The sequence below is a fragment of the Grampus griseus genome (genome assembly GCF_964374135.1).
Source record: "Grampus griseus genome assembly, chromosome: 8".
Taxonomy (NCBI): domain Eukaryota; kingdom Metazoa; phylum Chordata; class Mammalia; order Artiodactyla; family Delphinidae; genus Grampus; species Grampus griseus.
In genome coordinates this window covers 74,507,714-74,521,288 of record NC_139002.1, presented here as the reverse complement: position 1 = coordinate 74,521,288, position 13,575 = coordinate 74,507,714, and the positions used below count along the sequence as shown (strand labels likewise).

At 46.4% G+C, this 13,575-nt stretch overlaps 1 protein-coding gene across 3 annotated transcripts in view; it reads right to left on the bottom strand.

Annotated features, from left to right (window-relative positions):
• Positions 1-13,575, bottom strand: part of NAV2 (neuron navigator 2) — a 399,261-nt gene that overhangs the window by 38,608 nt on the left and 347,078 nt on the right. For all 3 annotated transcript variants that reach the window (XM_082660768.1, XM_082660769.1, XM_082660770.1), the window contains 5 exons: positions 11,627-11,679; positions 6,806-6,829; positions 6,617-6,691; positions 1,726-1,809; positions 1,224-1,335 (listed from right to left, as the gene is read on the bottom strand). In XM_082660768.1, coding sequence (XP_082516894.1) covers positions 1,224-1,335; positions 1,726-1,809; positions 6,617-6,691; positions 6,806-6,829; positions 11,627-11,679 — 348 coding nt within the window. The remainder of the gene's footprint in view (positions 1-1,223; positions 1,336-1,725; positions 1,810-6,616; positions 6,692-6,805; positions 6,830-11,626; positions 11,680-13,575) is intronic.

Below are 13,575 nucleotides of genomic sequence, written 5' to 3'. Positions count from 1 at the left end.
ACCCGTGTCCCCTGAAGGCGAACTCTCAACCACTGCGCCACCAGGGAAGCCCCCTGCGATGCTGGTTTTAAGGTCCTTGTGTAGCTGAGTGCCACGCCCTCTTTGGTCAATTAAAGGAGGGCTCTCTCCACTTTACAAAACAGAAGTCAGGGGAGGCTTAGAGAACCCCCCACACTCACTCTTTTGAGCTAAAATGCGTCTGTGAGTGGCGGCAACAGTCATCTGTGTCGTGAGCGTCCCTCCTTTGCTCTTCCCGCTCCTCCCGCACCAGCCTTCTTTCATGCCCTTGGACATGCCAAGCCCATGTCCTCTCACCACCTTACAGGTGCCATTCTCTCTTCCTGGGATGCTCTTCTCCCTCTGCTCTGCCTGGCCAGCTCTTGCCAATCCTTCCCACGTCACCTCTAGGCTCGCTTTCCCAGGAGGTCTGACGTTTGAGATAACAGTGGTACCAGAAATAACACTGCCCAGAACGGTAGTGGGACCAAAATAAAGTTTGCAGGCAGTGTTCCTCACAATCACAGAACGACCCTGACAGCCCGGTCTTTAAGAGCACTGGTTTCAGGGGCAGACTTGGGTTCTCGTCCCATTTCTGTTTCTCACACTCTGGATGGGACTCTCGCCTCTAAAATTCAGTACTCCCCTCAGTACAGTGTGGAGGACCAGCATTGCACGAGTAAGCGTGTTGTGGAGAGAAAATGGAACAATGAGATCAGGTACACACTGAGCACAGTGCTTAGAACATGGTGAATGTTCCATAAATGTTAACTCTCACCATTACTTTTCTATCGGTTCTCTTAACATCATTTTCTGGACGTAACTCCTCCTCATGCCCATATCTCCCCCCACCACCCAAGTGAGATACACAAGGACAAAGCAATCCTTCTAGAATATTTTCTGGGACAAATGAGAGACGAACCCATTTCAGGCTGTCCCAGGTCCATGTAAATATCAAAGCATTAGTGAAGTTAAGGCTATGAAATACTTTGACACTTTGCCAACAGAGATATATTTTTTTCCATTTTGAGATACATCAGAGAAGAAGATGAGCTGGAATAGCTGTTTTCCTAGAGGCTGGAAGCAACTGGATTAAGTGCCTTCTAGGACCTGTCCGACTGACATAGACACCCACCCTCGGGCAGGGAGGTTGCATCATATATTGTCAAGGGAGGGTTCCTAAGGGCAGGCAGGTCGCTGGTCTGAGGCTGTTTCTCTCCCTTTACCTTTGCAGTTGAGCTCTGGGGTGTTAATTACCCCATTAATGGCCGCCTGGGCAGCTGCGTTCTGTTTCTTCAGCAGCTCAATGGTTTTTCTTAACTCATTCAGTTCTGAATCCTGAGGAATAGAAAAAAACAGTGGTCATCCCCAAATCATTTTGTACCGAGTTCAGCTGAAGTACAACTTAGTGTCAGCTTAGAAGAGGGTAGAGAATGGAGGAGTTGCAGGAAACCTTTGTCTCAAACATTAGGGTGAATCAGTTTTTAACAGGCACATGTGGGTACATCAACGCAGAAGGAATAGGACTCAGATCCGTTGCCGATGCAGTTAACTGCCACTCCATCTAGGTCATATTTTCACTCAGCAGACCTATTCTTTCAGATTCAATTCCAACAGTCCAACAAGCACACTAAAACCTATACAACTCTCTGGAATAAAAGAGAATAATGTTCTTAGGTCTGTTGTTAATTCCAAGCAGGGAGGGAAGAAGCATTCTTTCTGCTTTACCTTCTGCTCGGCCGTCATGGTTAAGCTCTGAAGCCTGATTGTCATGTTTCCAAGACTCTGTTCAAAGGCCGCCACAAGGTGAGCCTGGAGGGGAAAGACACATTTCCCTTCAGTTACATTATCTTGCAAGGTAGGAGTACCTGAAGGGTGCCAGGTCTCAAAGACAGAAATCCAAATGGAGCCACGTGGGTTAACCCGTCGACTTCTTCAGCCTCTTGAGCTCCACCTCGCACCACTCTCTGGGATCCAGTTACTCTAGACTTTCACGTCCTTCACGCCCCGTGCTTCTTCCCACCTTAGGGCCTTTCTGCATGCTCTCCCCGCTGCCTGGAATGCTCTTCTCCCAACTGCCTCCCTAACTGATTTTTACCCATCCTTCTCAACAGACCTCAGCGCATGCCTTCAAGACACCCCCAGATGGGGTTGGTTCCCTCGTATTCACTCTCACAAGCACACTGGACCGCACTGTGACATCACAGGCAAACACACACACGCTCCTGTGATTGCTGATTGACGCCAGTCTCCACTTCACGGCAGGATGACCTTTTGTTCCCCAAGCACCAAGCTCATGGTAGAGCCTCACGTTGAGCGTGTTCGTAGGATAAATGAACAAAGTGGTTGGCAGATGTTGCTTGTTATAATCCCGGTTAATAAAAAAGCCACCGAAAGGCCCATCTGCTACCTCCTTAGAGAACCTGCCCACTGTTTTCCCTGGAGTTATGACTTTCCCTGGGGCTCCACTGCACTTTTGTATCCCTGTTAGAAGACAGCATCAGACACACCATTATTTTACATTTTACAAAGACAGTTTTCAAAATGCCGCCAATTATAGTTGAAATATGCATCCAATTTTCAGAGATGTGAAAAACATGAAAAAATATATACCATAGAATTGAGAAATGTGAGGCTTCCCTGTCTGCCCCTTTCTCTGAAACCCTCTTCAAGGGCAAGATGCAACTCTGTCCCCCAACACTAAGCCTTTTTCCTTCTTCCACAGAGCAGCAGGTGAAATATTAGTTAGTTGACCTAGGATCCTGATAATATTGTTAAAACCAAGAATAAAAAATGGACAACTCATCTAATCCTACTGGCCTCAGTTTCTTCATCTGTAAAATGGAAGCAATATCTATGTTCCTCCCAGGGTGATTGTGAGCACTGAATGAAACAATATAGTTGAAAATGACCTATAAACTGATAAGGAATTGCAAAACACAGGAATGACTAGAGACTGCAGGGAAAGGAAGGGGTTTGGGACTGAGAAAGTGACAAAAGATTCTACGAGAACACAGGTGTGGAGACATCAAGAAAGGGTTCTAGGAGCGGGGTGGGTCGATACACAGAAGGTCACAGGAGGAATCAGAAGGACCAGCAAGATACTTGAGTCTTGGGAGAAGTGAGATCTGATGGTTCTGGAAACTTCCAGAGGAAAAGGTGACTGATGCACAGAGTGAAGAAGACAAGGGTGGGAGGGGAGCCGTCACCCTGTGCTGTGAGGAGGGTCAGGGTCAGTGGACATTTCAGTCTGAGGAGAGACGTGACGGGTGAGTGAGAGGCCTCGGTTACTGGACTTCATCAAACAGGGAGATGGAGGATAAGACATCTCTAGGATCAAGTGCTGAGTCTCTTTTCCATTGGCCAGGGAGCAAGGGCACTTGAGATAGAAATGTTAAGTGGACTGGCCAGCTTCTTTCTGATTGCATGCTCTCTCTTTATTAAAAATTGAGAAAATGCCTTTGCATTTTAAAATAAAGAGATATGCTTTAGTTTGCCGGGGACAATGTGGCAGAACAAAAGCCAACCAATTCGAGACACTCACAAAGTGAATGAAGCCAGGACATGGATGTGAGAAAGAATGACTGCTACCCTTGCATTTCAAAGGAATGACAAGGTCAAATTTAAATGACAGAATTTCCATTTATTTCAATTCTCGTTTGATTGCCCCAAGATTCTATTTGTGGGCACTCAAAATTTCTCTTCAGTTAAAAACAAAAGCAAAAACCTGACCCCATGAAGACTGCTATCAAGAGAGTGTTTTTGCAACTCAAGAAGTAATGACATTTGCTCTGAAGAACCAGAGGATTGCATTTTGCTGGTGAGCAAAAGGACTGACTTTGTGTCACGATCTCGATTATGAAAATATGGGCCAGGAGGCTGGTTTAGAGCCGCACAACAGCCTTCTCAGCAAGCAGCAATCTCGTATTCCCAGGAAAACAAACACAAGTGCTATAAAAACACTCAGAGAAGGTGGCTTTGAGTAGTTTGTCCTAGAAAAACAAACACAGCTTGGCCTGCAAGAAAGATGGCAGACAGTAAAACACGTTAGCACTGCTGGCAGTGTGTGGCAAGACTAAATGTTTACTTTAAAACAATACTGGGACTTCCCTGGTGGCTCAGTGGTTAAGAATCCGCCTGCCAATGCAGGGGACACAGGTTCGAGCCCTGGTCCGGGATGATCCCACATGCCACGGAGCAACTAAGCCCGTGCGCCACAACTACTGAGCCTGTGAGCCACAACTACTGAGCCCACGTGCCACAACTACTGAAGCCCATGCGCCTAGAGTCCGTGCTCTGCAACAAGAGAAGCCACAGCAATGAGAAGCCTGCGCACCACAACGAAGAGTAGCCCCTGCTCACCGCAACTAGACAAAGTCTGTGCATAGCAACGAAGACCCAACGCAGCCAAAAATAAATTAATTAATTTAAAAAAAGAAAAGAAAAAAAAGAAAACAATACTGGATTCAATAGCTTTTGTGAAGAGCAAAATGTACTTCTGAAATAATAATAATATGTGAGAGATCTCATTCTTCTCGATCAGAGAGGACAGTTCCAAATGGCCCAATGTAAGATCCCTTGGGGAAGCATGAGGTCACTGGAGGAATTCATCCAAGTTCATTGATAAGTAAATTACTTACTATTTTTTCATTAGTAAGGGGCAGCCATTGGCAGCTGTAATTCTTAACTAGGGGAGTAGCTCCAAATCACTTGCTGTCAAACCTCACATGTTTCGAGGAGATCCCTGGCTCACCGGGTCTGGGGTAGGTGCTGGATTCGAACGCACGCATCTGGTTACTGAGATGAAGACTACCCACAGAAGAATACCTCTGCCGTCTTAACTAGGCTCTAAGCCTCAAATTTCAGATCTAACATCAATTTCTGATCTTCTTTGGATAGAGTTACCGATGGAGGAAGAAGTTAAGAAAATAAAGGATTATAAAACACACAGTAGGGCTTCCCTGGTGGCGCAGTGGTTGAGAGTCCGCATGCCGGTGCAGGGGACACGGGTTCGTGCCCCGGTCCGGGAAGATCCCACATGCCACGGAGCGGCTGGGCCCGTGAGCCATGGCCGCTGAGCCTGCGCGTCCAGAGACTGTGCTCCGCAACGGGAGAGGCCACAGCAGTGAGAGGCCCGCGTACCGCAAAAAAAAACCCCAAAAAACACAAAAAACACACAGTAGCCTAGTATATTAGGGTTTTGAAAAAAACCCCAAAGATTTCCAGAAATGTAAGAGAGCTCGGGAGAATGAACAGTTATGGGTAGTTACCAATTATTGAGCCTATAATCAAGGTCAAGCACTGTGCTAGGTACTTCATGTGCAGACTTTAAAGTGAAATGGAAAGTTTCCTTGAGTAGACTCAGGCTCAAGCCAGGAATTATGTGGGCAAAAGCTGCAGATAAATATTAATTACCGCCCTGGTCCAAAGAAGACAAGCTTTTGAAGTTGCTTTTCATTTTAACAGCATGCTGGGAGTCACGCAGGTGGCTTTCTGACAGGCTCACACACACGGATATGTGATCTCAAGCTGGGTTGTGCGCTCCCAAGCAGGAAGCCCTGCCTCTGAGGCATCTCAGCACCTTCCAAAACCTCAGGCTCTGCCTTCTGAGCCTCAGCCCTCGCCAACTCACGGCTCTGCGGGCTCCTTTATAGACTGATCTGACGGGGTAGGAGATCTCTGCCTCTACTCTGACCCCTCACATCCTATAACCACACCACAGTCAGGAAGCTGACTTAACCACCTAACAGCTGAGAGCCTCCATGATGTGGCCTGACCCTTGCCTTTCTTCGATGCCTCCCTCCTTTCCACTTCCTTCCCCCCTCCACCCCAGCCTCTTCCCCACATCCAAGCCATAGATTCTAATTACACTGAGCTATTTATAGCTTCCAAATGCACCGTGGGCTTTTGCACGAATTACTCTTTGGTTAGAATGCTGCCCTTCCCATGCATCCTCCCCTACACAGCATTCATCAGATGTCACCTTCTCCAGGAAGCCTTTCCTGACTTCTTCCAGCCCCACCAAGACTGATCTAGGTGCTCCTCCTATATATTCCCGCAACCTTCACCCTTTATTGCTATCACAACAGCTATCATGTTATAGCAAAACTGTTTTGTCTCTCTGCTGTACCAGACAAAGAACACTAAGATGACAGTGATTGTGCCTGCTTTGCTGTTGAACCCACAGTACCCGGGGCATAGTTGGCACTCAAACGGTTGCTGAATTGAACGCCAGTTGGCAGTGCCTCCTGAACACGTACTTGTGTATATTATCATTACAGAGCAGTCAGCTATTTACTGTGGAGCCTTAGACTTTTTTTTTTTCTCTTAACATGAAAATTTTCAGAAAGAGAAAGGGAAATGAACATTTCTGAGCACTTAATCTATTTCAGGTACTGATCACATGACACCCCTGAGAGCTAAACATTATCATTCCCCAACACACAGATGAGCAAAGGCAGGCTCAGAAGTTAAAGAATTTGCCCGAAGCACAATGCCAGTAAGTGTCAGAGCTGACATTCACACCCACGATGCTAAAGTCTATGTCCTTTTTATTACACCACACTGCTTCTATAATGCTCAGAGGTAGCAATGGCTACCGCCCTGGGTCTGTACTCACATTTGCTGTCAGCTGGGTGGTCAAAGCGGAAACCTTCTCCTGGGAGGCATCCAGCTCCCGCCGTAGTTTGCGAATCTAAAGACGACAGGGCACAGAGTTACTTGCTTTGGGAGTCTACTTACAGGATGAGCTGGGAGAAATAATTGATAATAGCGAAAGATGAAATCCAACTAGCCAACTCTTCCTTACCTCTGACTGGCATTTTTCTTCTGGCTGTAAAGAAAAACAGAGAAGAAATTAGACCAGTTGAGGAGCTAAGAACAGTATAATCCTGCCTACAGGGAGTACCATATTTGGACACTTACAGCAGTCTTAAAGATTTATTAGTTTCTTTCCTGATGGACTTTTCTGGATAAAGTGGTTCAATTAATATGACCAATCAGAAAGGCCAAATACGAACAGCACATTATTTTAAGAAATGAGAAAGAATTAGGAAATACGCTCCTGTTTTGGTTGTGAGGAGCCCCCTGTCCCCATGTGGAGATGACGACAGGGAGAACCTGTGATGAGAAGGGGGTACGCTAGGGCAGAGTTGCCAGATTTAGCAAATAAAAAAACAGAACACCCAGTTAAGTTTGAATTTTTTTTAGTTTAAGTATGTCCCATGAAATATTGGGGACATACTTATAGTAAAAAATTATACGTTGTTTACCTGAATTTCAAATTTAACTGGGCATTCTGTATGTAATCTGACGATCCTACCTGGGAGGCAGGGAGGACGGCTCATAGATTAATTCTGCCCCGTTTTATCCCTCCCTCTCATCTCCCTAGGGCACTGAAGCAGCAGGTCAGGAAGGTTCCTGAAGTGAGGGGGGGGCTGGGAACCCCTGTCAGCCAGCCTGGTGACTCCCCAGGTTATAAGGACGAAGGTGGCCTGTCCCTTCCTGCTGCTCCATCTCTAGTCCCCCAGTTACCTGTGACCCTGGGGAGTAAAGATGAAGCCTGTAGGCCCTCTTACCGGCAAAGCCTTCCATGCTGGGCCCTGGGTCTGGGGTGTCACAGCAGTCGGCCGGCCAGAGACTACGAGCTACCTACCTCTTCCCATAGGGGGAGCCCGCATGGGTTGGGGGGACCTGCAGCAGGGGGAACTATTCCTTCTCTCTTCTGGGGTTCCCGGGGGGCGGTCCATAAATGAAGAAACCCCCAACCCTCCCCAACTGCCTCCGCAAACACGCCCTTTCTTGGAAATATTGGAAGTGTTCCTGCCCTTCTCTCCACACCCCGCCATTTGCACTTCACTGGGGTGGAACAGTGACTTGGGAGCCAGGTAGGTGAGTGAAAATCAGGAAGGACCCTGTTTTGTCCTTGAGTCCTCTATGTGTGTCCTAATCCAATTTCACTAGTGATAAATCCATTCTTTTAAAAAGTCAGCATCTGGTTTCTACTTCTCGATTAGTTCAGGATGCAGAGGGGTATGATTCATTAGGCCCCGCAGTCCCGATATCTAACAGCTGGGACAGGTGGGTAGCCCTTTCCTGTCTGACCGCCCTGCATGTCCTGCTGCTCCCACCGCCCTCACTCCTGATCCTGCCCCAGAAAGCCCTCCCTCCAGGCTGGCTTCTAACAGCAGTAACTAATTGTTAGGTACACTGGGGCCAAATCAGTTAATCCTTGCAGTAACTCCACAAAGTAGGTTTGTATTCCATCTGAGGCTCAGAGAGGTTAGATATCTTGCCTAAAGTCACACAGCTGGACAATCTCCCCATCTAAGAAACACTTTCAGGAGAAGGTTTGGAGAAGTCCTCAGGGCTTACTCTTCCCTCTCTGATAATATTCAGCCACCTCTCTTTGTCTGTCCGTCTGCCTGTCCATCAGTTCATCCCCGCCACCATCAGATATTTATTGATTTCTAACTACGTGTCAAGCACTGTTTTAAGAACCTGGGATACATTTGTGAACATGACCAAGTCCCTCACATCTTATGTTGCTTACGTTCTGGTAATAATAAGTAGCATTTTATTGAACACTTACTATATGCCAGAGACGGTTCCAAGCACTTGACATTCATTATTCATTTAATCCTCATAACAACCCTTTCAGAAGGTACTGATATAATTTACTCATGGCGACAGCTGATAAGTGATAGAACTGGGATTGGATCCAAGGTAGTCTGGCTCCAGAGCCTATGATCTTAACCAGCACTTTCTCCTGCTCTGACTATAGCGACATTCTCCTGGAGGCCTTCCAGAAATAAGGCCCTGGCTTCTGAGCCTGATCCAAAGGAGAAAAGTGAATGGTGATAACGTCACAGCTATCTAACATTTGGGAGGCGAATGGAGGTCTGTTAGCAGGCTGAACCATCCACGGAGGACCAGCCCTACTTCTAAACACTTCTATCAACAGCCTTCCTTGGGCGGCTGCCACTGTCTGTCTCGGTGCCCACCTGTCTCTGGGGTTGGAATCCTGTTCTCAACAGCAGCCTGGAGAAATCATGTGTTTTGTATCTTGCCCCAGCTGCTGCTGCTCTTCTGTACATCTGGGAACTCCGAGAGAAGCTCCGGGCCTCTCTCCACTAGGCAGTTCCCCTGGGAACTCAACTGTTGCTCCCCACCAACCAAGAAAGCCAATCTGAGGCCACATGTGGCCTCTTCAATGTTTTTCTACTCCAAGGGCCGGCCGCGACCTCTTCATGGCATTTATTTAGCATCAGGCTGTCTTTTCTTTCCTCTGTAATTAAAATTACAGGCAAATTGCAGCCAGAATGAACATTATTGAATATCTAAGAATTACAGGGATTTCAGGGGGGAGAAAGCCTACTATCATCCAATAAGAGCCTTTAAAACACTCTGGCCTTAAGCAGACTCTTTGGTCTGGGTTGGTGGCAACTTAAGAGACTCCAAGGATCTCTTTTTAGACAACAAATACGAACTTATTTACCTTTTCATTTACAAAGGCGCCTGAGCATTTGTTTCTGAATTTCATCATCACCAAGGAGCTAATAATAGATAAGGGACCACACACCACTGCTTGGTGGTAGCAGAATCTAGCCAGACTTGCAGTTTTCCTTGGAATTAGCATACCACTCCGTCATGAAAATATTCAAAGGTTAGAGTATTTTGTAAAAAGTCTGCAAAAGCAACTTACATTCTCAGAGGAGGCACATATAAAGAACAGTCCATGGGAACCTTTGACTCACTGACTAGTGGAATGTCAGAGATTGTAGGGACCTCGGAGACCAATTGGCCTAGCTCCCTGAGGCCAAGGGCAAAACGGAGACCCCCAGAATAAGGAGGTAATTTGTCCAAAGTCAAACAGTAAGGGAAAAACTATGAATAGGCCTCGGGTCTCCTGATATCCAGATAAACATGGAATTAAAAATTATTATTATTAGGTCTTTGGTAATTTGTGAATTTGTATCAACTCAGAAAGGACAATTTCAAATTTCATGAAAACACGAATTTCAGGTCCACACACCTAGAACAAGAGCTACTGAAAGAGAGGCCTGTAGCTGTAAGAACTGCCGGTGGTTGGCGCGAAGGGGAAGCAGCCAGGAACTGCAAGTGATGGCTTCCTGCAGCTGAGTTCTCACAGGTGCAGGAGCTCGTGCTCTTTCCCTCCCAGGCTGGCTGACGCAGGCCAGCCCCCATTTTTCACTTTTCTGAATGAAAAGTGTGTTGACAGGAAACCCTGGGAACTCCCTGGGAAAACATGGGGTTTGGGCACTGAAATGTCTGCACTGCACCAACCCTGTGAAACTAGAGTTCCAGCCCCACCCCCACCCCCCGTGCCCTCTGTGCCTCTGGCTTCCTCTTTCGGCAGCAGGCTCCTCTCTCCACCTAAACCACGCCCTCAGGGCTCAGCCCAGAGACTTGGTGCCAGTAAATACCGTGGAAGAAGTGAATCTAGGCAGAAAAGTACCACCTCTGGTCTGGTACCCATGTCACAGAGTTTCATTCTAGACGAAAGGACTCAGTAGATGCAATAGCTGATCGTTAGAAGGCCATCTCTATGCTTTCTTGGATAACGGCTTAAATAACCCCTTCCCAAGGTTACCATATATAAAGTCTTGAAAATGAAAGCCAGGACTTTGATAAAACTTCAGACAAGATGACTAGCAGAGGAAAGAGGTACTGTGGAATTGGAGGGGCAAGGTGGGTAGGAGCAGAAGAGAACGTTTCTAGGTCCTTCAAATCAGACCGTGTCAGCAACCACTGAAGTCTGTTTGCTCACTATAGGCCTAAGAAAGACAGTCAGGGCCTGGGCTCTCTGGCTTAATTCTGGGATGGTCTTTTACTTACAGGGGGCTATCTACAGTCTGTCCCACTACAGAGCCGAGACACCTGGCATTACCAAAAAATGAATTATTCAAACATCTGTCCTCCATGGAATTAAGGGCTAAAGAATTCTCAATTCCTAATTAATCAAATGTTTTTTTTCCTACAGGAATTCCCAAGTTAAAGTTTTTAAGATAGTTATGCACAGAGCTATAAAAAGTAAGCATACTGAATAAATCTAGTACTATATTTGATTGTTTGGCTTTTGTTCAGTAGACCTCTCACTGATGACAGCCGTCATTTACGAGCGCTTCCTCTGTGCTGCATACACTCTATTCATTGCTTTACGTGCATTTTCTTATTTCACGCAAATGTATTTTCTGAACACCTACTATATGCTAGGCCCGGTTCTAGGCACTAGGAATAAAACCAGAAAAAAGTCCTTGTCCTCAAGGAATTTATATTGCAGTGAACAGTAATATTCATAACTTTAATTCTCATTACAATGCCACAAGGTAGGGGCTGCTGTCCTTTCTACTTTACAGACAAAGAAACTGAGGCAGACACAAAGTCAAAAAAGGCATCTCACACATTCTAACTAGTTACCACTCGAAGCACAATGCCACTTTAACAAAAGTCAGCTCCTGATTTATTGGTTGGTACATCAGTAACTGTTTGTGAATTTCAACCCTTGTTCCCTAATTAATTGATTCCCTTATAATGGAAATACTCTCTCTAGGAGACATGCTATTTTATTTTTGACACAGAGAGCCACACAGCATTGATTTATACTCACTGTAGAATAAATTGATGACGTGCTGGAAACCAAGGAGAGTGAGGATCCATGAACTGTTTAAAAAAAAGAAAAGATAGAAAAGGTGAATTGCACAGTTGGCTACTACGGAGCCGAAAAGGGGAAGGGAAGGAGAAACTCAGCATTAGAGGACATTACCAGGCTTGCAGCAACTTAACCTCATCTTGACCCAACCTTTCCTGGTTTGGTGACAGGTCAGTGTCAAGTAAGGAATAATTTCCTATGGGAGTCATTTCTCTATTACCACATTTTTTCCTTACACCATTCTATATACTACCCCTGCTCCAACTATCAAAATAACACATAATTACTAAGTTATATGTTTCAAGTACAGAGAAATGTTAAGAAGCATTTTCACTGCCATAACCTGTGTGACTCATAATTCTATTACCCAGAGGCAACTTTTACCTGCTCTGTTCCAGCATATTTTATTCCTTTCTTTTTTCTGATGTATTCCCTTAGGGTTAAGATTGGGTTGCATATATATTTTATATCCTGCTAGCAACTGCCATTTGTATAAGCAAAAAGATGAGCTGATTATTTTGAGCACAGGATGCTGGCTGTTGGCCACGGTAAATTCATTCTAGATGACCACGTGCTAGAACCTTGTTTAGAAAACATATCCACAGAAACATAGATTCTTCATTTGATTTCTATCATGTCTACAAAGTGTTCTCTCTTCTGTTTGCGACTGGTATTTTGGGTATCATCCTTGTACCCTCCTCACCCCCTCCTGCCCCCAGCCAATGGAGACATTTTATTTTCTGTTTTCATGTAATTTAAACCATGGTCTTTTCCAGGACTAGGTATTCTGGCTGACTTCTCTTCTTGGAAACCAGATTCTTTAATGACATTTTCTTAGTAATCTCCCAACAACTTGTTTGAAAGACAGAAATATGCCTGTTGAGACATCACAGACCTTCTAATGGGGCACGGCTTCCCTGACCAGGAGTGGAATGCCTCTACCCCACGCTGCGCTCTCACCTGCGGTCTGAGGGTGGGAGGCTGGGGAAGAACTTTCCATGGGTACTATACGGCTTTCACCTACCACCCAAGGAGTGAACTCAACTTGGATCGGCGGTTGGCAGAAGCTACCTGCCCACAGATATCCCAGCAACGGCTCAGCCGACCACTCTGGTGCCTCCACACCGTCTCCCCAACAAAGCTTCTGACCTCCCATCCTTCATTTAGGTGCTCCTGTCGCACTCTGAATCCTGCACGGCTCTCTCAAGCATGGCCTGCGTGGTACTTGGCCATCTCAGAGTCTCTGCCCATTCAGTTCCTTTGGTTTAGGAAGTTTCCCACTCCTACCCATCCAAATCACCAGGATCAGCTCAAACAGCATCTTCTCCTGGAGCCCCATCTCATTTCCCGACAGCCACCGGGATGGGCTTCCTCCCTCCTCTAACCCACACAGCTCTCGGCTTGCACTTCTGGTCCTCTTCTCTCTTAGACGGCGCCAATTGCTCTGAGGCTATCCCTGCACCGTCACTCAGATCCACCCTCTTCAGCAATGCCCGAGGTTCTAGATCTTTTCCTCCTTTCTTTCTCCATCCATGACTCATCTGGCCCATGCGCCTAAAAAATCAGTTGAAGGTGTTAACGGCCAATAATGGCTTTCAGTGTTAATATGCCCACATGTTAACAGAGGCCTCTCATGCCCCAACCTAGCGGCCTAATGGTCCAAAGGGGTAAGTTACTTTAGCCCCACGACACAGACACTAGGGGGGAAATTACGCTGGAGGCCAAGTTGAGGGAAGAGAGGTGACTAGCGCGGAGCCGTCCTTCAATCACAGCACCTGCCAGACGCCCGCTCCGGAGGCCTGCACAGGGCTGCTGCGTGGACTCGGGCTGCTGAGAAATGGAGGTCTGTCTCTTGTATTTCTCTACCTCACTCACATGGATTCACTGATACTGCCTTCAGCAATACC